This window comes from Hipposideros armiger, unplaced genomic scaffold, assembly GCF_001890085.2.
Source record: "Hipposideros armiger isolate ML-2016 unplaced genomic scaffold, ASM189008v1 scaffold_81, whole genome shotgun sequence".
Taxonomy (NCBI): domain Eukaryota; kingdom Metazoa; phylum Chordata; class Mammalia; order Chiroptera; family Hipposideridae; genus Hipposideros; species Hipposideros armiger.
In genome coordinates, this window is record NW_017731431.1 from 2,756,693 (window position 1) to 2,783,343 (window position 26,651).

The 26,651-nt window shown below is 37.6% G+C and overlaps 1 protein-coding gene across 1 annotated transcript in view; it reads left to right on the forward strand.

Annotated features, from left to right (window-relative positions):
• Positions 1-18,930, forward strand: part of FBXL4 (F-box and leucine rich repeat protein 4) — a 73,139-nt gene extending 54,209 nt beyond the window's left edge. Inside the window, exons 7-9 of the mRNA XM_019643660.1 lie at positions 9,071-9,142; positions 13,695-14,007; positions 18,388-18,930. Of these exons, the coding sequence (XP_019499205.1) occupies positions 9,071-9,142; positions 13,695-14,007; positions 18,388-18,551 (549 nt within the window). The 3' untranslated portion in view covers positions 18,552-18,930. The remainder of the gene's footprint in view (positions 1-9,070; positions 9,143-13,694; positions 14,008-18,387) is intronic.
• Positions 18,931-26,651: the final 7,721 nt, after the last annotated feature.

Below are 26,651 nucleotides of genomic sequence, written 5' to 3' on the forward strand. Positions count from 1 at the left end.
CATCTACTCTTATACAAGATATTTTCTAAATATATGATTATTTGAATCTTAATTTGACAATGAGTTGTTTGTGCCTTAAAGTTACCACCTTTAAGACAGACAATAAGCAATAGATAAGGCTCCGCTAAGAAACTGTCCAGGAAGGTCAGTATGGTGTTCTTGACAAGAAGTATTTTTTTATCTTACTCTTATTTTTAATTAGAAAAACCAATTCAATAGGGAATTCATCTCAAACTATATTTCTTTGCGCAGTGATTTAAATGAGGTTGGTCCTTGTTTCAAAATCACACTCATTTGAAGAGAGTCTTAAGGTCCCAGCATAGAGGTAGTCAATCACAGCTAGGTGACTGTGTTAGATGGCTGTCCAAGCCACCCCAGAGGTTGGATGTAAATGTTAGAGAGAGGAGGGAACTTGGGCCAGGATGGACATACCAAAAAAGTTTATAGTGACCTGGGCCCCCCCCCCTCCTGGGTCTGCATTACCCCCTATCGCACTGCAGAGCAGGACCACAGCAAAGCAGGACCACTGCAGGGCAGGACCACTGCAAGGCAGCACCACTGCAAGGCAGCACCACTGCAAAGCAGGACCACTGCAGGGCAGGACCACTGCAGGGCAGCACCACTGCAGGGCAGGACCACTGCAAAGCAGGACCACTGCAGGGCAGGACCACTGCAAAGCAGGACCACTGCAGGGCAGGACCACTGCAGGGCAGGACCACTGCAGGGCAGCACCACTGCACTTCCAGTAGAACTCCTGGTTCTGGATGGGGCAGTCTGCAGGACTCTAGACAGGGAAGAACAAAAAGAGTGAGGGCAGGGGATTGGAGTTCAAAGACGTAAATGAAAGCATATTTTTAAATAGAACAAGAAGTTATGGACCATAAATAGGCTAAAACAGCAAGAGCAAGTAGTTGTGGCAAAGAACTGATTAGAAATCTAGGTAATAAATGACAGTCGTAATTTTTTTTAATAATCAATAAATTCTAAATTAAACACAGAGAATTACTACATTAGAAGAGCAGCCTGAGGAATGTACTTAAATTTGTAAAATCTTTGCATGTCAGGCACTGCTCTAAGTCGTTTATTATATACATAATATAAACTCATTTAGCTCTCATAACAACCCTGTGTTTATTCATTTAATAAATATACATTGTGCCTGTGTGCCAGTCACTGTATTATTTATCTATTGTTGTATATCAATTACCCCAAAATTTAGTGGCTTAAAAAAAAAAACCCATTCATGATCTCACACAGTTTCTGTAGGTCAGGAATCTGGGAGCAGTTTGGCAGGGTCGTTTTGGCTCAGGGTGTCTAACAAGGTTGCAGCCAAGTTATTGCTGAGGCTGCAGTCATCTCAGGGCTTGACTGCAGCTGGAGGGATCAGCTTCCAAGCTCACACATGTGGCTGTTGGCAGAGTTCCTCTAGAGCTGTTGGCCAGAGGCCGCTGTTTCTCTCTACATAGGCCTCTCCTGCCTGGGTGTCCTCATGAGATGAAAGGTAGCTTTTCCCTAGTGAGCAGTGGAGGAGGGAGGAACCCAAGAGAAGCCACAGCCCTTTTATAACTGTATTATCAGGGTTCTTCAGAGAAACAAATAAAAGTGTGTGTGTGATTTTATTATGAAGAATTGGCTCATGTGATTATGGAGGCTGGCAAGTCCCCAGTCCTACACAGTGAGAGCCAGGAGGGCCAATGGTGTAGTTCCAGTCAAATGGCCAGCAGACTTGAGACCCAGGAAGAACTTAGGTTTCAGTTTGAGTCTAAAGTTGATGTTCTATTGCTAAGGCCATCAGGCAGGAAGAATTCTCTCTTACTTGGGAGAGAGTCAACCTTTTGTTGTATTCAGATCTTTGACTGATTGGATGAGGCCATCCACATTAGAGAATAACATGCTTTACTCAGTATACTGATTTAAATATTAACCTCATCCCAAAACACCCTTACAGAAACACTTAGCAGTATATTGGACCAAATACCTAGGCAGCCTGTGACATAATACTAACTATCACAATAACCTTACCTACCATCACTTCTGCTATGTTCTGTTTCTTAGAAGTAAGTCACTAAGTCCAGCCCACACTCAAAAGGAGAAGAGTTAAGTTCTACCTCTGGGATGAGTATAGAATAATTCATGGACTTATTTTTTAAACTACTGTAGGCACTGATACTGGAGACTCCAATGTTCATTTAATAGGAGTTCCAGAAGAAAAAAGTGGATGAAGTGATGGAGAAGCAATATTTGAAGAGAGAATTGTTAAGAATCTTCATCTTTCATGAAAAAAGATGTAAGTCTGCAAATCAAATGTTCACTCAGGATGCCAAACAGAATAAATGAAAATAAATCTTTATCTAGATTTATTGTGAAGAAATTGCAGAATATAAAAGATAAAGGGACAAGAGCTATCAGAAGGAAAAGACGTGACTTACAGAGGAAGACAGACTGACAATAGACCTCTTATCAAAGTAATAAAGGCTGATAGGTAATGAGTAATACTTTCAAAATGATGGAAGGAGACAACCGTCATCCTGAAATGTTAAGCATGGCTAAACTTTGATTGAATATTGAGGAGATATGTAGAGACTAAATATGTTATTTAACTTTCTTCATTGTAATAATTTAAAAATTACCAAATAATATCCATGAGTGGTGAGAGTGTATGTGTGTATGTGTGTGAATTTAAAATTTCTTAACCGCAAAAATATGTGGGATCCTCTCTAAAAATTCTCCAATATGGCTGGGTCTTGCTCATGGGAAAATCTTGTAACAACCTTGCTATAAAGATCTGGCACTAAAATAACAACAAACCTCATATCATTTTCACATCTGTTAGTAAGTTAAAATAGCTAAGTATTATGGAGAATCTGAAAATTAACTTATCTTCATATATCTCCCCTAATATCAGCATTCTGAGAGCTACCTGAGATTGCCTTGGATATGTTATAAGTTGGTTGAAACTTAAGCATAAGATCAATATAAACTTTTTATTTCTTTTGCTTAAATTTAAAGAAATACCCAACAGTGAAACAATTACTCTTAAGTGTGGTATTACTCTAGGGTCTGTTACAACTATCATTATTTTATTTCCGAATTAACTAAGTTTATTTTATCTTAAATACTTTATTTTCTCAATGAAATCTTATCTGGAGTTTGAACAAATTTTTTTTTTCTTGAGAAGTTCCAACTTTGATAAGTGGCTGTTTTTTAAATGATTTTTTATTTTTCAATTACAGTTGACACACAATATTAAATTAGTTTTAGGTGTACAGCATAGTGATTAGACATTTATAACTTGCAAGGTGATCACCCAGATAAATCTAGTACCCATCTGATACCATACATAGTTATTGCAATATTATTGACTGTATTCCCTATGCTACACTTTACATCCCAGTGACTATTTTGTAATTACCAATTTATACTTTTAATCCCTTCACCTTTTTCATCCAGCCCACCGAGTCCCCTCCCATCTGATAACAATCAAAATGTTCTCTGTATCTTTAAGTTCGTTTGTTTGTTGATTTTGTTTTTTAGATTCCACATTTAAGGAAAATCATATTGTATTTTTCATTCTCTGTCTGACTTATTTAACTTAGCATAATACCCTCTAGATCCATCCATGTTGTTACAGATGGCAATATTTCATTCTTTTTTATGGCCGAGTAATATTCCATTGTATATATGTACCACTTCTTTTTTAAATTAATTTATTTTTATTAGTTTCAGGTGTACAAAATAATATTAGACATTTACACCCCTCACAAACTGATAAACCCCCTCCCCCAATCTACTACCGCTCTGACATGGTATATATGTCAATTCCATTGACTCTATTCCCTATGCTGTACTCCACATCCTGTGACTGTATATATTGGGTCATCGGTAAAGTCATGATGCATGTTTGCAACAGATGGCACTAGTTCATTTTTAGAGGTACTAGAGTCGTTCGCATCTACATTATTGCTATGTCATTTGACAGCTGACAGTTCTAGCTTCATTCCAAAAAAATATTGAGCGATTTGGTTGAATTTTGGAGATTTTACAAGTTGAAGATGAAAGACCAAACTGCATTTTTGCCATATTTTACTGTTTTACTTCCATAAAGGGAAGAATGCACGTCAAACTTGTGAAAAGTTGCATATAGTTTACGGTGACAATGCTCTACAAGAACATCAATGCCAATGATGGTTCACAAAATTCCGTGCTGGTGATTTTGATCTCAACAATGCTCTTTGGTCAGGGAGGCCCACTGAGGTTAATGACAACAAAATAAAGGTATTGATTGAATTAAACCCATGTTACACAACACAAGAGATTGCAGAAACATTGAACATCCATCATTCAAGCCTTCACGACCACCTGAAGAAGCTGGGATACGTAAGCAAAGCTCAATATTTGGGTTCTGCATGAACTCAAAGAAGTTCATTTGACAGCGCGTATAAACATCTGCAATATGCTCATTAAACGTGAGGAAAACGATCCTTTTTTGAAGCAACTGATAACTGGTGATGAGAAGTAGATTGTTTACAACAATGTGGTTCGCAAACGGTCTTGGTCCCAACATGAAGATTCGCCTAAAGCGACATCGAAAGCAGACATTCATCAGAGGAAGGTTATGCTCTCAGTGTGGTGGGATTTTAAAGGTGTCATGTTTTTCGAGCTCCTACCAACGAACCAATCAATTCAAATGTGTACTGTCGGCAATTGGACAGTTTGAACGAATCCATCATCCAGAAACGTCCAGAGCTTGTTAATTGTAAAGGAGTTGTGTTCCATTGTGACAATGCAAGACCACAAATTTGATCACCCATCAAAAATTATTGGTGCTTGGATGGGATGTGTTTCCACACCCACCATACTTGCCTGACCTTATGCTGTCAGACTTCCACTTCTTTTGCTCTTTTCAAAACTCCTTGCATAGTATAACGTTCAATTCAGATGAGGCTGTAAATCAGCACCTTGTTCAGTTTTTCGTAAATAAAGACAGGTCCTTCTATGAATGAGGAATTATGAAGCTCACTGAAAGATGGCAAAAGGTTATCAATCAAATCGGGCAATATATCATTGATCTTTGTTCTTTATATAAATAAATGACCTTTGAAAAACATAGACAAAATATGTCATGACTTTTCCAACAGCCCAATATATTAAATTATAGTTGACATTCATTATTATTCAGCCTCAGCTTCAGGTGTACACTGCTTTGATTAGGTATCTACACCATCCACGAAATGTATCACTTCTTCTTGATACATTCACCTATTGATGGACACCCAGGTTGCCTCTATATCTTGACTATTGTAAATAGTGCTGCAATGAACATGTGGATGCACACATCCCCTCGAAGTAGTGTTTTGGGTTTCTTCAGATAAATACCCAGAAATGGAATTACTAGGTCCTTCTTTGTCTCTTGTTATAGCCTGTGTTTTAAAGTCTATTTTGTCTGGTATAAATATCACTACTCCAGCTTTTTTGTTGTTTGTTTGTTTCCATTTTCATGAAATATCTTTTTTTATCCCTTTACTTTCAGTCTGTGTGTGTCTTTCGATCCAAAATGAGTCTCTTGTAGGCAGCATATGTAAGGGTTTTATTGTCTTATCCTTCCCCCCACCCCCATGTCTTTTGATTGGAGCATTTGATCCACTTACATAAAAAGTAATTATTGATAGGTCTGTAGTTATTGCAATTTTATTCAAAATTTTTTTTCCTACTTCTTCTTAAAGAAGTCCCTTTAACATTTCTTGTAATACTGGTTTGGTGGTGATGAAGTTCTTTAGCATTTGCTTGTCTGGGAAGCTCTTTATCTGTCCTTCAATTCTAAATGATACCTTTGCTGAGTAGAGTAATCTTGGTTGTAAGTCCTTGCTTTTCATCACTTTTAATATTTCATGCCAATCCTTTCTGGATTGCAACGTTTCTGTTGAGAAATCAACTGACAGTCTATGGGGGCTCCCTTGTAGGTAATTAACGGCTTTTTTTCTTGCTTTTTGTAAGATTCTCTCCTTGTCTTTAAGCTTTAGCATTTTAATTATGATGTGTCTTGGTGTGAGCCTCTTTGGGTGCATCTTGTCTGGGACCCTCTGCACTTCCTGGGCTGTATGAGATAGGACAATTAAGTTTGCAAACACATCCTAGAAAAAGTGCTACATAGCTCATTGTTTAATATCACTACAGCTACATTCAAAGTACTCCCCTTGGGAAGCTATGCACCAACACCAATGCCTAGTCCACCCTTCAGAGCAATTTTGGAACTCTTTCTGGAATGGCCATCAGAGCTGTCATTGTTTTACCCTTGTTGTCCTGAATATCATCAAAATGTCTTCTTTTCAATATTTCCTTTATCTTTGGGTGAAGAAAGAAGGCATTGGGGCCAGGTCAGGTGAGTAGGGAAGGTGTTCCAATACAGTTATTTGTTTACTGGCTAAAAACTCCCTCACAGACAGTGCTGTGTGAGCTGGTACATTGTCGTAATGCAAGAGCCATGAAATGTTGGCGAAAAGTTCAGGTCGTTTTACTTTTTCATGCAGCCTTTTCAGCACTGTCAATCAGTAAACTTGGTTAACTGTCCAGTTGGTAGAAGTTCATAATGAATAATCCCTCTGATATCAAAAAAGTTTAGCAATATCATTGCAACAAGTTTGCAAACTAAATTGTTAGACTGCATATGTCTCTCCTTCACCAGGTTAGGGAAGTTTTCTGTCATTACTCAAGTAAGTTCTCAAGTCCTTGCTCTCTCTCTTCTCCTTCTGGTACCCCCATGATATGAATGTGGGTACCCTTGATGTTCTCCCAGAGGCTCCTTAAACTATCCTCATGTTTTGGATTCTTTTTACTGTTCTGATTGGGTGTTTTCTGCTACCTTGTCTTCCAAATTGCTGATTTGATCCTCTGCTTCATCTAATCTATTGTTTCCCTCTAACGAGGGAATGAAATTCTTCATTTCAGTTGTTGCAGTCTTCATTTTTGTTTGTGTGTATTTTTGGTTTTTGCTGTTTTTTTAGCTGAGCCATCCTGCCACCTGTTGGCAGCTCAGCGGCTGCTCACCTCGGGCTGGGAATCGAACCAGTGACCCTGGTGCTCAGAGCTTGCACTCTTGAGCAAACTCTTAACCAACTGAGCCACTCGGCTGGCCTGTAGTCTTCATTTTTGACTGGTTCTTTTTTATGTTTTCTGTCTCCACTTTTATGTTCCATATCTCTTTGTTGAAGTTCTCCCTCAAATCATTGAGCATCCTATAAACAGTGTTTAGAACTCTGCATCTGATAAATTACTTGTCTCCATTTTGTTTAGTTACTTTTGTGGATCATTGTTCTGTTCTTTCATTTGGGACATATAGATGTGTCCCTTGTGTGGGTTGTATGTGCCCTCTTGTTATAGTTGAGCCTTGGTTTCTGTTGGCATATCATTGGGAACGATTGATTCTCAGACTGATTGGTAATGAGGACTGGTGGTGACTACAGTGGAGGAGCTGTTATACAGGGGCTGACCCTATAGAGCAGGATTCACATTAGTGGGGCTCTGGTGCCTGCCCAGTCTGTCCTTTGAGTGTGTCATTTGTGGAAGTGATTGGGTAGTGCTGTGATGTGGTCTGAAGCTGGCTTCTGGATGTGTTGTTTCTAGGGCCTCTGGGGAGGAGCTTTAGTTCAGAGCAGGGTCAGCCACTGCCTGTGCTCTGCCTGGGGCTACTTGGTATGAACTAAAAAGTGATCTGCATATGGTTGCCACCTGTGCTGCGGTGGGGCTACTGGATGTGCCCGGGAGAGGCCAAGTTGTGAACCGAGGCCAGCTACCACTAGTGCCAGGCTTGGGGCTGCTTAGCAAGAGGTATGGGGCATGCTGAGGCCAGATGCTGCTTGTTTGGGGTTTGTGAAACCTTTAGCAATATTAGGAAAGAACGCAGTATGAGTCAAGACAGGCTGTTTGCATGGAAAAGCCACTCGAAGTGGCTTGGGTAGGCCCGCAAGTTGGATGAGGTGGGGTCTCAGGGAATCACCAAGGCAGGGCAAATGGTGTTAGCCCGGTTAATGGAGACTCCGATGCGGTGCCCTCCTGTGCCTGTCAGCTGGGTTTTGGAAAGGGCCCAACAAAGGAACAAATGATTTGTATTGTCATTGACATATTTGTCATCTCCTCAACTGATATTTTTCAGTTTCTGAACATTTGGAACACAATAAACAAAGGTTGTGTAATATCCTCTTAATTTTGTTAGATATGATGTAGTTCAGCTATTTAAAAAGAAATTTTGCCACATAAATTGAAGTCATTTTTTTTCCTTAATGTATAAGGTAAAAATTAGAAATTTGAATGTTTTGTGTTGTTTTTCACAAGTTTTGATTTCAAGCATGCCCTCACATGAAATTATGGCTATTTAGAGATATTTTTAGGAACCATGATTATGTCGCAGTCTGTCATACCTTTGGGTTTCTTTAGTGGTGAGACTGTTTTCATTGCACAGGAAAGAAGGGCTAAAATGGCCAGAATATGATTAGAAAGTGCACATTATATATGTTTCAGTCAGCATGCTGCTAGTGACAAGTGCTCAATGGCTCTAGGGATCCTTGTCAGCAAAGAGAATCCTTTGACATTAAAGTCATCAGTTCACTCCTGATTTTAGGCAACTCTATTGGCAGTTCCATCAGGCTGCAGCTGATCAGTGAATGTCAGAGCTGCCGCTGGTCTTCAGAGTGTCACCAGCCTGCTGGGGTTTTTTTCTTTTTGAGGGAGGGGCTGTTTAGCTTGTCTTGTTCAGTCTTAACCAGACTTTCAAATTGCTTGCCTTTGGGAAATGAACTGAGGGGTCATAGGGAATATAGGTATCTTTAGGGCATGCAAAACCATATACAGAATAACGACTTACATGGAGACTAGTAATGATTACCTTGACTCCAAGCCAATCAATGGTGGAAGCACCTGGGGACTCATTAAATTGCATTTGTGGTGTCTGTCACCCTGGTTTTGAGCTCTATTTCAGAAAAAGCAGTGACAGCCTTTAATGTCTAATTGACCTCTTCTCTTTGTTTCACTTTCTTTTACTTTCCATATTTGCCTCTGATGTGGTCCCTGATGGCAGCAAACAGCGCTGCTCAGCATTTTGAACTTCTGTTCAGAGCTTCAGCACCTCAGTTTGGGTAGTTGTGTAATGGTAAGTATTTGAAAATTCTTTACACTCAATTACTTATTCTCTTTTTCTTCCCACAGGTGAATTTTATTCTGACTCACTCCACCTCGTACCTACCCACAGCTCTTCTGATTTATGGCTAACTATTGTACCCCACTTTCAAACATTTTCCTTAAATTGGAGAGTATATCTTTGAAACATTGACATTATCCATAAGAGCAAGGAGAGAAGAGTTTGGTTCTGCCTCACATCAGATATTATTTCTGACTAGTTATTTACCTCTTTGGGTTTCTTTATAAAATAAATTATTCATCATACCCAAATGCTAGTAGTTCAGTAAGCTTTTCACAAAGCTAATTTTAGTTTTTAAGTTCTGAGAATATTTCCTGGAAATGTTGATAGTAGAAAGATTTATTTTGTTTTTATGTTTGTTTTACTGGCCTTACTGGGTGAGATAAAAAGGTGGATACTCTGTATTGGAACTCATGTTTATTTTTTAAGATTTTTTTTATTGGGGAATTGGAGGATGGGAACAGCGCTGGGGAATTTGGGGAGGGGAACAGTGTTGGGGAATTGGGAAAGGGGAACAGCCAAGTTGTTGTCCTCAATCTTAGTTGTGAAAGGCGCAGCAAGCTCAGCTCCAAGTCCAGTCGCGCCGCTCAGCTCAAGGTGCTGTGTTCAATTAGTTGTGGGTGTGCATAGCCACCATTCTATGCAGGAGTTGAACCAGCAGCCTCGTTGTTAAGAACACATGCTCTATCCACTGAGCCATCCAGGCGGCAGCTCAGCTCAAGGTGCCAAGTTCAGTCTTAGTTGCAGGTGGGCATAGCCCACCTCTCCAACAGGCAACTTGTTGTTAGGAGCACCAGCTGAACCATCCTGCCGCCTGTTGGCAGCTCAGCGGCAGCTCAGCTTGGGTGCAGCTCACAGGCCCATGTGAGAATCCAACTGGCAACCCTGTTGTTCAGAGCTTGCACTCTTGAGCAAGCTCTTAACCAACTGAGCCCTGGAACTCATTTTTGAATTATACTGGTTCATGAAATCCAAAAGCCTAGGGACTGTTGGATTAGATAGTCTTTAAAATCCTTCCAGATTTAAAGTTATGAGTTTATGTGCTATTGAAAGAGCTCATGGGATGAGTTAAATCCTTTTCATCTAAATTACATGGCTTATAAATAATACTGACACTCAAGGGACTGTACAGCACTTGGTGTCTGGTGCACATGTGCGTGTGTGCGCGCACGTATGTGCACTCACAGGAAATGCATCTCCCAATATAATTGACTATGAGCAATCCATTTCTCTTCATTTCTTTACCCACCCAAAGCAGATTTAGAAGATCCCCAACCATTTCAGTTTTGCATCCACTTATTAGGAAGACCAGAATAAGCAGGAGAGTTGTAAGATTCCACAGAGGTTCCCCTGGTGTCCTAGACTTGGAATCAACAGGCAGTTACTGACCTAAAATAGATCCCATTTGAACATCTTTTGGAGCTCAGCAATGGCTTCAGAGATGCACCAAGGTCTGGCATTGTAGGCTGGAGTGGCCAGTTATGATGACATTTATCTCCGTGTCCCTGTAGTTTTTAATCCTGGCAGTTAGGCCTGATGAGATCTCAAGTATCAGCTCAGGCCCATCCTGGCATCTGGAAACAATCTTGGGAGCCCACTAAGTTAGCATTAGGTTTTCCTTACTTCTGGCCAAATTCTTACCTTAGTTTAGTCATTTCATAAGCTTTTGTTGGGTCCCTCTAATGCAGCGGTTCTCAACCTGTGGGTTGTGAACCCTTTGGAGGTTGAACGACCCTTTCACAGGGGTCGCCTAAGACCATCGGAAAACAAAAAGATATTTACATTACGATTCATAAAAGTAGCAAAATTACAGTTATAGAGTAGCAACGAATATAATTTTATGGTTGGGGGTCACCACAACATGAGGAACTGTATTAAGGGGTCGCGGCATTAGGAAGGTTGAGAACCTCTGCTCTAATGGCTCTTCTAGATGAGCCCAATTACATTTGATTGGCAGTTTCTGTGACAAGTGTTTGCCTTTGCTTAAACCCGTGTTTTCCAACTTTATCTAACTATTGAACCTAATTTTCCATATTACAACTATTAATATGTAAGGTACTATGGAAAATGCTGCCTTAGATACATAAGCTATTTTTAAATTAAAGTATATACAATAGTTACCAGTAAAATACATTAATTACCATTGACATTGTTTGCCAGGAAAGGAAGTTTTAAGAACTTGACATTAGGGTCCAGCCGAGTGGCTCAGTTGGTTAAGAGTTGGCTTGGGAGCATGAGCTCTGAGCAGCACGGCCACCAGTTCGGTTCCCACATGGGCCAGTGACTCTGCGCCCTCTACAGCTAAGGTGGTAAAAGACAGCTCGACTTGGAGCTGGGCTGTCGTGAATAGCCGGTGACAGCATAGGCTGCAGCAGGGCTACAGTGGGCTGCCGTGAGCGGCCAGCAACCAGCATGAGTGGCCAGCGAAAGCCGCTGTGAGCTGTCGTCCAATGGCCGGCTACCAACCTGCCTCAGCCAGGAAGAGCACAGTGATCATAATACTAACATGAGCTAGTGAAGCAACGTCCTCCTCAACTAGACTAAGAACCAAAGGACAGCAACTTGACTGTTCCCCTTCCCCGATTCCACAACGCTGTTCTCTTCCCCCAATTCCCCAATAAAATCTTTAAAAAAAAAAAAAAAAGAACTTGGCATTAACTTCAGAAATACTGCTAATATTGCTGATATTGCTACTACCGTCATGATGGAAGCATTTCATGCTTGTCATAGAAACATCATTCTCACTTCACAGCATGAACAGCACAGCAGGTCCAGAGTTTACCAGGACAGTGACCTAGACAGCTCTTGATCAATACTTTCATACCATGTTTATCTCAGTGTCTTTTCTGTCAATCGACCCAAAGCAGGACGATTCATTTCCAATTTTATATTTGACTATTAAAATAATACCAATCAGAATGATGTGTTTCAGAACATTTTTAAATTGTTTCTTTCTAAAGAAGCAAATTGGCTGCACTGATTATCAAAGCTACAGTTTTGTGTTGTTCAGGTACAGTCACCTAAGTGAATAATTATATTCCCCACAATCTGCTTCTCATGGTTTACTGCATGATTCTACCGTACACGGTTCGGTTCCTGAAGACCAGAACCTTAGAAATCATCATCGTTATATCTAGTCCATAAGCCTTTGATTCTACTGAACGTATAGCCCAGCATTTGTCCATTTGTCCACTCCCACTGCTGCCGCCTTAATCCAAGCTCTTGTCATCTCTTCTAAGCTAGTACAGGCCTCTTCACTGGGCCACCTCCTGCATTCTTACCCACCATACACCATCTGATAGAAGCAAGAGAGGTTTTGGTTTTCGTTTAATGTAAATATCAAACCCCCCATTGATTTCCTTAGTAATTAAAATAAAAATCAAAATTATTTTATTGCCTAATGGCCTGGCCCCAGCATTCACTCTCTCCCCTTACAGCCTGTCCACTCAAGGCCTTACTGATCTTATTTCTGTTCGCTGGATGCGCCGAGCTGATTCCTGGAGATCCCAGGAGCCACCTCGGCCTCCCTCTCTGATCGCTTTCACATCACCCTGTTGTATTCTTTTCATACTGATCCCTCTGGATTTATTTTGCCAATTTATTTTTTGTATGTCTTCCCCAAAAATGTGAGCAAAGTCTTAGTCTTTTGGTTCACTGCTCTTCCTAGCATCTAGAGTGGTGCTGGCACATAGTTGTTGAAAATATGAATAAACAGTTAATAAAAGGAAATAATCATTGGAAATGTTTATTATTTTGTTCCCTTTTGATTACTGGTGATAATTTTGGCACCTGATTACAACCAAATCAAATGGACCTCTTAAAAGAACCTGTTTAAAGAAACATTACTAAAGCATATGAAACCCATGAACTTAAATGTTTAATCCTTCGTTGGTAGAGGCTTATCCAGTGGTCTTGAGGTAAATCGCTTGACACCTCCTGTAACCGACAATGATTAACAACATAATCTAAATTATTTTCGTGTATTATCTTCAGACCCCAAATGCCTCACTTGACCCCAAACTAGTGTCCATATTAGTACTATCAGAATATTCACATACTATTTTAGAGCCTAGCAAAATACACACCTTTACCAGGGTGATCTTACATATCTACCTAAGTTGATTAATTATATATAAAATAGAAGAAGCCATGCCCTCTCAGCAAGTAGCAGCATCACGGTCAAAATGGGAGGCAGGCAGGACCAATATGTAATCCTCAAATTCTTCATGAGAGATGGAGGATTTCAGATGGCTTTGGGACTTAATTCATTAACGTCCTCTATCTGGAGTTCTGTGAAATGGATTTCTAAGTAAGTGATTACTCTTGCTGTCCTACGAAACAGTGGCAGATCTGTGAGATGAGTGGGCAGATCTATATGAATGAGAATGTGGGCATGTTTACATGGAAGCAAACAACAGGAATGATTAAGAATGTTTTAACTTGCTCTAAACAGTATGTATTTCTAAGCATGATATGTAAAAGATTGGAATTATTTGATTTCCAGATTGAAGACTATGATGTGATAGCTAGCATGATAGGAGCCAAATGTAAAAAACTGCGTACTCTGGACTTATGGAGATGTAAGAATATTACGGAGAATGGCATAGCAGAACTGGCTTCTGGATGTCCGCTCCTGGAGGAACTTGACCTTGGCTGGTGCCCGACTCTGCAGAGCAGCACTGGGTGCTTCGCCAAACTGGCACGCCAGCTTCCAAACTTGCAAAAACTCTTTCTCACAGCTAACAGGTCTGTGTGTGATACAGACATTGAAGAACTGGCATGTAATTGTACCAGATTACGGCAATTGGACATATTAGGTAAGGATACAATACATAAATGTATTTTAAAGCCTTGACATAAAAGCTAATCTCAGACTTTTTGCAAGGAAAAAAAGAACTTGGATACAATAAAAATGTTGTCCTTCTAATACTGCTTGGCTTGATAGGAAGTACAAGATAGGTCAATTGATATGAAGAATAATTTTATCTGTACTTAAGTAAAAGAGTGAGGACAATAACAAAATGTTATAGTTGAACCCATCAGAAAGCTCTAAATAATCATTAATTCTTGGTCTAATAAGAAGAGTGAGAATTTATATGATCTGTGTTCTCCGTTTTCATTAAGGAAAGGTAAATTAATTTGTATAAGGAATCCAAGTTTATATATATATGTATATGTGGAGATTATATATATATATACACACACACATACATACATACATATATGGCTTTTTGATGTCAAATTCTTGATTAAGGAATATTGTAAAATCTCCATCCCTGATAATTCTAGTTTTTAGGAATGGTTCTACCCCAAGGCAGAGCTAATGAAAATCCTTTCCAGTTCTGGGATTCTTTTATGTCCTTACTGCAGTTTCTCAGCATGGAACCCTGTGAGATTTTGTTACTTCTTACTTTAGCCAGAAGTGCTCGCAGCGTCACAGTTTTAAATGCCCACATGGCTGGTACTATGTGAGCCCACATAGTGCTTGCTCTGTGTTCTCTGGTGATTTATTAGTACTACCAGATTAGTCCACAAAGTGCTAATTATATCCTTTCCTGTTTATTAAACAGTCAACAAAAGGAAAACCTGTGTTGATGGTTTTAGTTAAAGTCTTCACACAGTCCAGGTTTATGACCCATTGGTAGATGTTGCTTATATAGTTGCATGTTACTTAGTCAAGCTACTTTTAGGCAGAAATTCTTGCCTAAAAACTAGAGAGAAATCTTTGCCTATCATATGCACACTTTGGGCTAGATACATACTTCATCTGTTATATTTTCCTTGATCTTCATAGCTGAGCAAGTTGGATACCATCATCTTTTCATGAGTGAGGGCAGTTAACATGGCAGAGCAGGGCTCAAATCCAGGGTCTGTGGCCGCATAGTTAGCATCATTGTTTTCAAAGCACCACACCCACTTACCTTGCTTGTTTCTTTTCCTTCCTACCTGCCTTCCCCCTTGAATTAGCCTAGACCTTTTATAAGAGAAATATTTTGAAAAGTTCAAGAAAAAGTGATGAATTCACAGAAAGAATGAGGAAAGGTGGTCAGGGCCTTTTAAAAGGGATTTGCTGATGGCATCACACTTCGTTTCAGAGGGAGGTGCTATTGTTGGTTAAAGTCTGTTTTACAACTCTTCCCCCTCAAAACAAAGAACAAATAAAACAAAACAAATAAACAATAAAAACCAAAAAACTCATGCACTAGAGACGAAGAGTAGCCAGTGCCCGAAAGAGATGCTACAGAAGCACAAAGTTGGTAACACTGATCCTAAAACAAAAGCACAGCTGTGACAAACAGTGGGGTTGAGTGTCAGGTGACCTAACTTTGACTTATAAATGTATTAATTACTTGACAGAGACATAAAAGAAAAATAGGTAAGACGTATAATGACTTCTTTGTGAAAGCATTTGTAACTTTCATGAGCATATGAGCAAGGAAGTATCATTGTTTATTATGCCAAAACTAATTATAGATGGAAGACAGCCATCATGCAAATATATTAGGACATCTTATTTTAAATATGAAGAGCACAGTAAAAATAATATCAATGATAGTAAATAATGTTAACAGCAACGTTACTACATACTTTATACTGTTCATATATTAACTGAGCTAATGCTCACAACAATCTTATGAGGCAATTATTAGTATTAGCCATAAATGAGGAGTGGAATGAAACAGGTTAAGTGATCTCTCTGCCCAGGGTCTCATGTCTAGTAAGGAACCTGGATTTGAACTGGAGTCTGCCTAAGTACTATATTTCCTTTATTTTTATTGTGTGTTTGTCTCCTTTCATCCTTCAGTGTTAGAGTCCGTTTTTAAAAAGGATTCTTAATTGAACCAAGCTGATAATTATCATTTTGTCATTTTGTGGTCAGCACATATGAGTGTTAAGTGGCATACTTTCTTCATACTGGAAATACTTACTGATCAGTACAAAGCTGAATAAGATACAGTCCCGACGTTCAGAGAGTTTATAATCTAGCAAGGAGGAGTAAAACAAGTATATACGTAACTATAGTGCAAGCTAGAAGCAAGTCCATTTTCATGGGGCTCAAAGAAAAGAGAGTATATATGATTAGAGAAATGAGGAAAAGCTTAATTAAGAAGGTTAATTGGTATTTGGAAAATATCCTTGAAAAGTAAATAGGAACTAGGGATAGGAGGGCATTTTAGGAAGATTGAATAGCATGAAACAAAAGCAGAAGAGGTAAAAATACAGAATATCTTCAGAGAACAGGCAATCTAAATTGACTGAGAATGTTAGTATAAAGCAGGCTTTCATGGAGAGTTTTGAATGCCAGGATGAGGAATCTGCACAAAATTAAACAAGGAAGAGCTATTATTGGGTTTTAATTAGGGGTGTGAGAGATACATTTAGGGAATATTAATCTGGAAACAAGTGTAGGTGAATTGGAGAAGGAAGAGATCTAAATCATAGAAATTAGCTGCAATACATCTAATAAGGGTCCGAATCAGGGTGATGGTATTGGGAAATTAACTACCATCCCTTCATCGCTTCATTTATTACACACTTATTGAGCAAATACCACGTCAGGCACTGTTTTAAACACTGGAAATATGTCAGTGAACAAGATAGATATGGCTGCTGCCCTGAAGGTGCAAGCTGACTGAAAACATGTCGTAAGAGAATAACAAAGCAAAAGCAAAATGCTCTGCAAGCCGAGGACAGGGGACCCCAGCCTAGTTAAATTTTCAGCCTCCGACTTCCTTCCCTGACATTTTCTTAGGAATTCCTAATTTATCAGGAAACTCAGATCCTAATGACCAAGACTGGCAAATAGAAAATAACCGCAATCCTAGGTATAAAAAAACAAAAACAAAAACACACCACTACATAGCCAGGTGTCTTAGCTTAGGTTCTCTGCTCTTATATAACAGAATCCCACTGAAGATAACTTAAGCATAAGAAAAAGAAAATTACTGTGAAGATACAGGTGTTTCTCAGATCCCATGCTTAGGAGCCAGCTATTGTCAGACCTCACTGGAAAACCGCCAGGAGGCAAGGAAGCTATTTTCTCTTTTTCCTTCCTTTTTCCATCTGATGTGATCAGGGAGCCGTCTTCTACTCCCACCCTCTGCAGCTGAGCACCCACAAAGACCCTGCCGTCTGCTTCTCCCTTTGGTTTTTGCCTTGTGCTTTTATGGTCATACTGGGCATCTCTGCCTCTCCAGGTACACGTGGCCAAATATAACAACTCCAACCCAGTTTTCCATTCCTTTTGTTCAAGGAATGTCTTTACTGAATGCCAATTCTAAATTTTCAGGGAAATCTGTATTGGCTAGGTGTGGGGCCAGTCACAACCCAGGTAGCAGTATAGTTACAGCTTCCGGAACCCATGGCAGGGAGGGGAATAGAAAGAAGTTCTCAGAGAAAAACATATAGGTTAACATTTCAGAAACTTGAATCCCCATCCCAGTAAATATGAATATGGAATACAACTGTGATTTTTTTTTCCTCCCTAGAAAAGCTGTAGTTAAAGTAAGGTATGTTTTACAACAGATAACATCTTAGAGCTAGTGATAATTTAGCCTCCATCTGAATATCCCATAATCTCTTCAGTTTTAACATGGGCTAAATAGTACTCATCGTCCATCATCTTATCTTCCAGTAATGCCATTTTATACCAACCAGTTACTGGAAAACTTATCAAATTTTGTTGTAGTTATTTTCTTTCAACTCTGGTTAATGAGTTCCTTATGACACACATCTGTCTTGTGTATTTTTGTATTTCTAGTGCCTGAAACAGAAGTTTCTATAGGGTAGTTAGTTGCTCATTAATTCATTACATGGAATTAGAGGTTGAATCATTGTAAGCATTGCTGCCTGATTTGACCCATGGGTTACAGAAAATGAGATGTACAAATGGTTTTGAACTAGGTGACAGAAATGGGAAAGTCTGGAGGAGCTGATTGGAAGGGGTAGGAGGTAGGCATGAAGATAGTTGGTAGAGTATTGACAGACGATGCCAGATTGGCTGGGAAGATTCAGTTCTTATTTTTTACAGGACTATTTCACTATGAAATCTTTTGTTTTAAGACATGTTTTTAATTTTTTTAAAATATAATTTACTTTAAGTTATTTTAAACAATAAATAATAAATGGACTCTTTATCAGAACATTATATCAATGTTATATTGAAAGTGTTTTATGTGGCTTTGTTTTTTAAACAGGAACAAGAATGGTAAGTCCAGCATCCCTAAGAAAACTCCTGGAATCTTGTAAAGATCTTTCCTTGCTCGATGTGTCCTTCTGTTCACAGATTGATAATAGAGCTGTGCTAGAACTCAATGTGAGCTTTCCAAAAGTGTTCATAAAAAAGAGCTTTACTCAGTGACTTAATATATGTTCTGTAATAAAATTAATGTGTTTTTGTAGGGTTTTATTTTAGGGTGGGTTTTGTTTTTTGTGTAGTTTTCATATTGGTGGAAAATCTTAATGTAGATTTTAAAGACAAATATGGAATTGTCCACTAAATCAAGTATAAATGTAAACAAAGGTTTTCACAAAATATTGTAAGCACTTTTCTTCAAGAAAATGTGAATGGCTGATATTATTTTTACCGTATGTTAAGTAGTGATATTATGCTTTTGTCAATTACATGTTTAATAAAAGAGTAATGTGGAGACATTTTAACTTATTTTTAAAGGAACAGTTTGAGCAATAAATTATCATGATATGTATGAAAAAAATATAATTAAATTTTCACACCTGCATGTAAGGTTGCCTTATTTTATAAGCCTCGTGACCTGGACAGTATTTTGTTTGGTATATACAAAACTGTCAGTTAGTTTGGAAAAAGAGTCTTATTTTTTTCATCTGTTAAAATTATTTTTTTAAGCTGATATATTAACTCATCAACTTGAAAATTTTTAGTTTTTACACTTGTTTTTTTGATATATTTATCTACTTTACTACTGGATGATACCAATATAAAAATATGGTTATAACCAAGAGCAAGAGGTAAACTAAACAAAACAGCTTTCCAACTGTTAAGCAGATACCTTGAAAATTTGCCAGAGGGAAAGGTTTAAAACTTCTGAGTTCTATGTGGATTTTATTTATATTTATTTTTTTCTGTGCCCCAGCACCTTAAGTAATTACAAATCACCTATAGCGGAGGAATAAACAAGCAAATATTGTTTTGTTAAATAGTGAATTGAATTACTTCTCCTGCTAAGAAAGTAAACAGAAAATATTTTGTGGCATGAGAAAGAAGGGTTGTCGTGAATAGCAAACTAATATTAAGTGAATAGTGTAACAAAACTTATTTTCCCACACAGGGCAAAATGTTAAATTCCAACACCTGCACATCCTAGAGTAATCCTGTAGAAGGCTGCTGTCCAATATGGCAGCCACTATCCTATGTGGCTATTTTATTTAATTTTAATTAGCTTAAATGTAATTAAAATTTCAATTCTCAATGTACTAGCCACATTGCAAGTGTTCAGTAGTCACCTGACGGTAGTGGTTATATTGGACAGCATTACTGTAGAATTTCTTGTGTTATAGGATGTAGTCATTTAAGAAAAAGCACATTTGGTTAAAAAATTAGCATGGTTAATATATATCTCTAGACAATATTGAGGGTACTCATCACTACATATGTGAAAGCGCTGACCCCCAAAGTTCTTAAGTTAGCAGATTTATACATATGGCAATCAGTAGGCATTCAATAAATATTTATTGAATGAATAATTATGTATTATTGAATTAAGCCATATAATGTCAAATTTTTAAAATGTAAATGTTATAAATTATTACTAGTACTGTCCTTATTTTATAGAATATAAAGAATGTAATATTATGACATTTAAAGTATTAAAATATTAATACAATCTCCTCCATATAAGAAGCCATCTATATGAGAATTGCCGACTGGCAGTGTATGGTAGAAGCAAGGGGCAGTTGGAAAAGAGCTTGTTATCCTCCTTTGTGATCTTCATGCACTTAGATTTTCTTTTCACTCACGAATGTATGTAAACATTTTATAAGTTTTATTTGGTGGACCTTTCAGGATGATGAGATTTACACTTTGACTACCAACTGGATGAAGGAGTACGAACACTTATTTTATCCAGGCACTCTTTCTCATGTGCTTTGCATTTACTAATTTACTTAATCCTCAGAAACAACCCCGTAATATAGATACAATTACTTATTCCCATTTACAGACAAGGACACTGAGGCAAAGAAAGATCGAAGAATTTACGATCACATAGCCGCTAGTGGCAGAGCCAGCATACACACCCCAGACATCTAGCTTTAGAGGCAGTGCATTCAACCTATGCTTTACATGTCCGGGGTCACTTCTGGTTCTAGAGCAGAGGTCAGCAAATGTTGTCTGTAAAGGGCCAGATAGTAAATATTTGAGGATTTGGAGCTTAGAGGCAAAACTGAGATTATTATGTAGGTAATTTTATATAAATAGAGAGAAAAAAAATGTCCACAAAGTTTTTGTTGACAGAATTCAAAACATAACAATAATTGAGAACAATTTTTTGTAATATTGTTCTAATTGGAAGAATGAAATACTCTGGGGAGGATAATATTGAGCTGTCGGAAAAGTCATGATGTATTTTTTTTTTAAAGATTTTTATTGGGGAATTGGGGGGATGGGAACAGTGCTGGGGAATTGGGGGAAGGGGAACAGACAAGTTGCTGTCGTTTTGTTCTTCAATCTAGTTGTGAAGGATGTTGCTTCACTGGCCCAAGTTGGCACCATCATTGCGCTCTTCTCTGGCGAGGCAGATCAGTCGCCGGCTTCTGGACGGCCGCTCACTGTGGCTGCTGGCCGCTCACGCTGGCTGCTGGCTACATACGGTAGCCCATGGCAACCCACTGCCACAGGGAGTGCAGCCTATGCCGTCGCCGGCGACTCATGGCAGCCCAGCTCCAGGTTGAGCTGTCATTCAGCATCTTAGCTGTGGAGGGCAGTGTCACTGGCCCTCATATGTGGGATCCGAACCGGGGCCCTCTGGCATCCCAAGCGAGTTCTTAACCATCGCGCCACTCGGCCGGCCCATGATGTATTTTTTCTATGTTTTTTGTTGCGAAAATGCAACATGACTTTTCCGACAACCCAATATTTCACTTAATTGGAGTTCAACATTAGTATTTCCTTGTCATCAAAATTGATTGCAAATATTTATCTGTTAATGTTGATCTCTAGTATGATCTTACATATTTTGTCTTTGAAAATCTTTTCATGCAGATAGGTATTGCCAAATACATATGTCAATCCATGAGAAGAATATGATTTTCATTGAGCATATTATCACTTGGAAGGCATTGATAGAATGCTATAGATTCTTTCTCCTCTTGATAATTTACTTTTAACATGTTGCAGATTCATCACTTCCAACTGAAGATTAGGTAGGTGGAGGCTCCTCAATTGCACAACTGAATGGATTTTGAAAAATGGAAGTTTCCTTTATACTTGTATCAGGGTCCAGAAAACTGTGTTGGACCTATAGTTTGAGCTTAGAGCTCAGAAAATATATCTGTTGCAAATTCATGTGAGAATGGAGATCTTGCTTATTGTCTTACCTTTCGATGGCAAGGAAGTATATAAAGCAACTTGATGTTACTTTGTGATTCAAATGTTAACTGTTACCAAATTACATTAGTATGTTTCATATATAAACACTGTTTTGCTCCACCTCCAGAATTTGTGATTCAGTAGAATTTCCATTTCTAGTAAGTAGTCAGGTGATGATGATACTGCTGGATTGAGGGCCACCCTTTGAGAAGCACTGCTGTAGTACTCTCCTTGAGTCTGAAACCTTTTCCTAAATCCCCGTGAATCCCACAGTAGGAATAACTGTTCTCACTGTTTTGCACTATTTCAATTTTTGGTTGAATTCATTACAGAGCATTATCAAGTTTGCCAACAAAGGCTAAATTCCAAATACCATTCATAATAGTAGTTGAGGGTATTTCTTCTTACTCAGAAAATTTCAGTATCAGTTCTGAGCTCAAAAACTTACAACAAAAGTACAACAAACTGCTGTGTGGTAGGACCAATGTGGATATTACACTTCTAAATCTGACAAGAGATAACAACTAATGATGGTTAAATGAAGTTCACTGTAGACACTGCTACACTGAGTCAAATACATTTCACAGATAACCTGATGAATAATACAGTAAATAACCATAAGTTTTTAAAAACTTTACATTTTTACAAGCTTTGTATATTTGATCAAGTAAGCCTTTTTTTTTTTCTCTACACATATTTTTACCACCTCCAATTGTAACACATCTTAGCAGATTCTACTTCGGGTTGTTCTGAATTTATGTTTCCCTAATTTCTTAGAAAATATTCTTGCCATAATTGTCCCACACAGACTATTCATAGAAACTAACTCTTCAGACACTTCAACCTTGGCATTGACTTATCAAATAAAAAACAATAACTAGGCAGTATCAGTGACATCTGTTTACTCATCAAGAGCCAAGGAAAACCACTCAGAATCATTTGCCTTTTTTATTTATTATTATTGACTATTGATGTTCCCAGTGTTCTCAATTCTTTCCCGCAACTGTTCTTGCCAGAAGGCAATTTAATAGTCTTAAGCAAATTTACTTTGGACATGTTTCTTTAATTAATGAATCAAAAACAATTTAATTAACTCACCATTGGTGAAAAGACTTTCTTTGCTTGGCTAACAAATGAGCCATTCAGAAACTTACTTTGGCTGTAGCTTTATTTTCATTTTTTATTTTTGTAGAAAAATTCTGCTGTGATAAGTTTCCTTGTTTTAAATTTTCTAATTTCTCTGGCCACTGTATTCTATGAATTGAGAATATTGTGGTGAGTACTTCGTTTAGTAATTCCAATGTATATATAGTATTCTTTCAGAACAGCTACGGTATTACTGCATGTTAAACACAATGCCATCTAATTAAGTAACAAAATAATCCATACTCCACTTTGCCTTAAATACATGACACTTGAAGACCACCTTTCTCTCTCCCCGCTGTCTATTCTGACATTATGAGTATGCACTGGTAATAAGAAAAGAACTTTAAAATATTGTGGTATTACAATATGTGTGGCATTCAAAATGCTGGTAGTTATAATTGCAACACTGCGATTTGTAATGTGCTAAGCAGTAGTGCAAAATGATGCGAGCACCACGTAGGTCTCGGTTACAATTGCTCAACTCGGCCACTGTAGTAGAGAAGAAACCAGCCATAGACAATACATAAATGAGTAAGTGTGGCCATGTTTCAATAAAACTCTGTTTACTTATTGACACTAAAAATTGAATTTTCATGTGTCACAAAATATTCTTCCTGTGATTTGAATTTTTTTAGCCATTAGAAACTGTAAACACCATTTTTAAGTGGCAGTCTAGATTTGGCTTATGGACTGAATTTATACCCGGTTCTAGGATATTTTTAAATCAGTTAGTAAACCCAGGTTTGCCCATTCCTAGTTTTATAAACCTTGTTCAAACCTGTTCTCAGCCTTTATCTTTCTCATTTTAATAATTTAGATTTTAAAATGAAAAATATTATTTTATTGACTTAGAGAAAACAAAACTTGTTACCACAGTAAAAGACAGTTCAAAAATTTTTTGCCTTTGTTTGAGGTATATTTGACAATTGTACATATTCTATACATTTATATTTAAGAATTGTATATATTGAGGTTTATAATTCGATGATTTGATATACATTTACAATGTGAAATAATCACTGTTCAAGCTAATGAACATACCTATCCAGATAGTTACCACTTTTATTTTGGTAGTGACACGTAAGATCTACCCTCTTACCAAATTTCAAGTATACAATAAAGTATTGTGAAATGTAGCCACATTATTGTACATTAGATCTCCAGAAATTACTCATCTTGCATAACTGGAACTTTGTACCTTTTGACCAACATCTCCCCATTTCCTCCTCTCTATTCTCTGATAACCGCCATTCTACTCTCCACTTCCATGAATTTGAGTATTTTAGATTCCAAATATAAATGGGATCACACAGTATTTGTCTTGTGTCTGGTTTATTTTACTTAGCACAAATTCTGTAGATTCATTTATATCGTTGCAAATGTCAGTATTTTCTTTTTAAGGCTGAACAAGAAAAATATTCCATTATAATGACTATTGTGAATAATGCAGAAATGAATGTGGGAGTACAGATACCTCTTTGAGATCCTGATGTTATTTCCTTTGGATATATACCCAGAAAGGGAATTGCTGGATAATACGGTATTTTATTTTTATGTTTAATTTTTTGAAGAACCTCCACACTATTTTTCATAATGGCTGTACCAATTTACATTCCCACCAACAGTCTACAAAGGTTCCCTTAACAAAAGACAATATATAGACTATCCATTAAATTTGAAACCAAATGACCCATTGTTATTAGCATTGTCAACTGACTTAAATTTTTTAATACTTACTTATCTTAGTGTTTTGGTAAGATAAATTATCTTCCAAGTGGCTAGTAATGGATAAAGATACGTCCCTGACTCTGTGAGCATATTTACAGGGTCCTCTCAATTTAAATTGCTCTGAAATAAGACCCTGAAAATACACAATATGTAGCAAACATTTACATGGTTAATATTCTTCCTTTCCTTTGGAGTGATTAGTTTTGAGCCAATATATAGCAAAGAAAAACTGATTTCTTTGCAGAAGTATTTTTATTTTTCGTGCTCCCCAGGAATTAACTAAAGACCGAAAACTCACTTGCGAGTGTAATAATACTAACCAAGGAGTCAATAAAAATTACATTTTGTTGCCATGTATATTAATGAATGTTTGGCTTTTCTTTTTTTTCTTTAAGGTATTAAAAGGATGTGTATCACTCACAGTAATTTTCATTTTCAGAGTCATTTATCACACATGTGTCAGTGTTGCATCTAGTTTTCCATCCTCTTGGCACATTGAATAATGATAATTCAGAAGAACTATCCTTTTAGCCACTCTGAATATTTTGTCAATGACCCTTAACAGTATATTAGCTATTGCCAAAACACTATTCTACCAGCTATTGTTTTACACCTACGGCCTAGTTCTCTAGCAGCACAACAGTGTCAATAAACAAATGAGGTAATGGTTGGCAGTAATAGCTACAAGTCAAATGGGAAAAGACAAATTATTTTCATCAGAGATCCTGAGTTATTACATATATTTTTATAAGAGTGGGTAGAGGCCAGGATATTTCCTTTCGCACAGCAGAGAGATTATTTAAGGTTTTTGCCCATAGACCTGAATTTTTGGCTTAAATTTTTGTACATGTCAATATTATTAATGGTTTGATTACATTTTGAAAGGAAAAAGTAATTATGTCAAAATTGACATTTTCAGAGGAAGGAAGATTTTTATCAATGTATTTGGTAAATTAGTGGTCTTAGCTATAAAACTTTTAAGGAAAAATTTAAAAATAAAGCAGTCATGTGATCAGATAAATTGAAGAAATTACAGCAAAGATAAAATAGTTCTTTCTGTTACAAATGAGAATCTGTACAAACAGGTGTTTTAAATTTTATTTGTATAAAAATGCTGTTTAATGTCTATTGAGTATTATTCTGTACTTTAGAATAATAAGATAAGCTTGGGAGTCTCATTAGCTCACTTTCAAAGTTGAGCATTTCAGGACACTGATATATATTATGGCAGGTTTGGGTATATAGGTTTGTGTGACAGCCTCTATGAAATGACGAAGGTCGAACAATTGCATTCGCAAACTTGCCGCCATGCACTTATGCAGTAGAGTTTGCAAATGTAATTGTCCAACCTCCTACACGGAGAAGCCTGGAAGATGAGCCATCAACTATGTGCTGAACACTAACAAACCATCCTCATGCTATGAAATGACATCAGCATTTTAAACTCTAAAATTATATGAATCTGCAATTAAACTGTAAACTGAGTTCACAGTGTTATTTACTTCTTTCTACTTTCTCAGTAATTCCACTAAATGAGATTTGTTTACTTAGAGTTTGTTTGGTTTATTACATAAAACAAACTAAAGTTTGATACAATATTTTCCTGCTTTTACTTATAAGGTAGTATGTACTATGGTATTTATTTGCCTTTTGTAGAAGCCAATTCCTTCATTAATAACGAGCCACTTACTTGTCCCCTAGTTCTTATTCATGCCCAAACTACTTTTGGTGAGCTAGACTGGAATAAATGACAACAGATAAGACACATTCATCCACCCATTTAGTCAACAATATATATTGACAACAAATACATATTGACGTGTGTGCTAGGCACAGATTGGGGTGGGGGGCGAGTTTACTGAATGCATATCAATAACCACAGAGCAATTTTCAAAAATCGTTATGTGCCAAGAAAAAATTATGTGGTGAAAGATGCATGGGATACAATAGACAACAAAGTTAGGCAGGTTTCTTTATTGCTCCTCTTCAGAACCTTCACTATACCATGGACACTATGAAGGT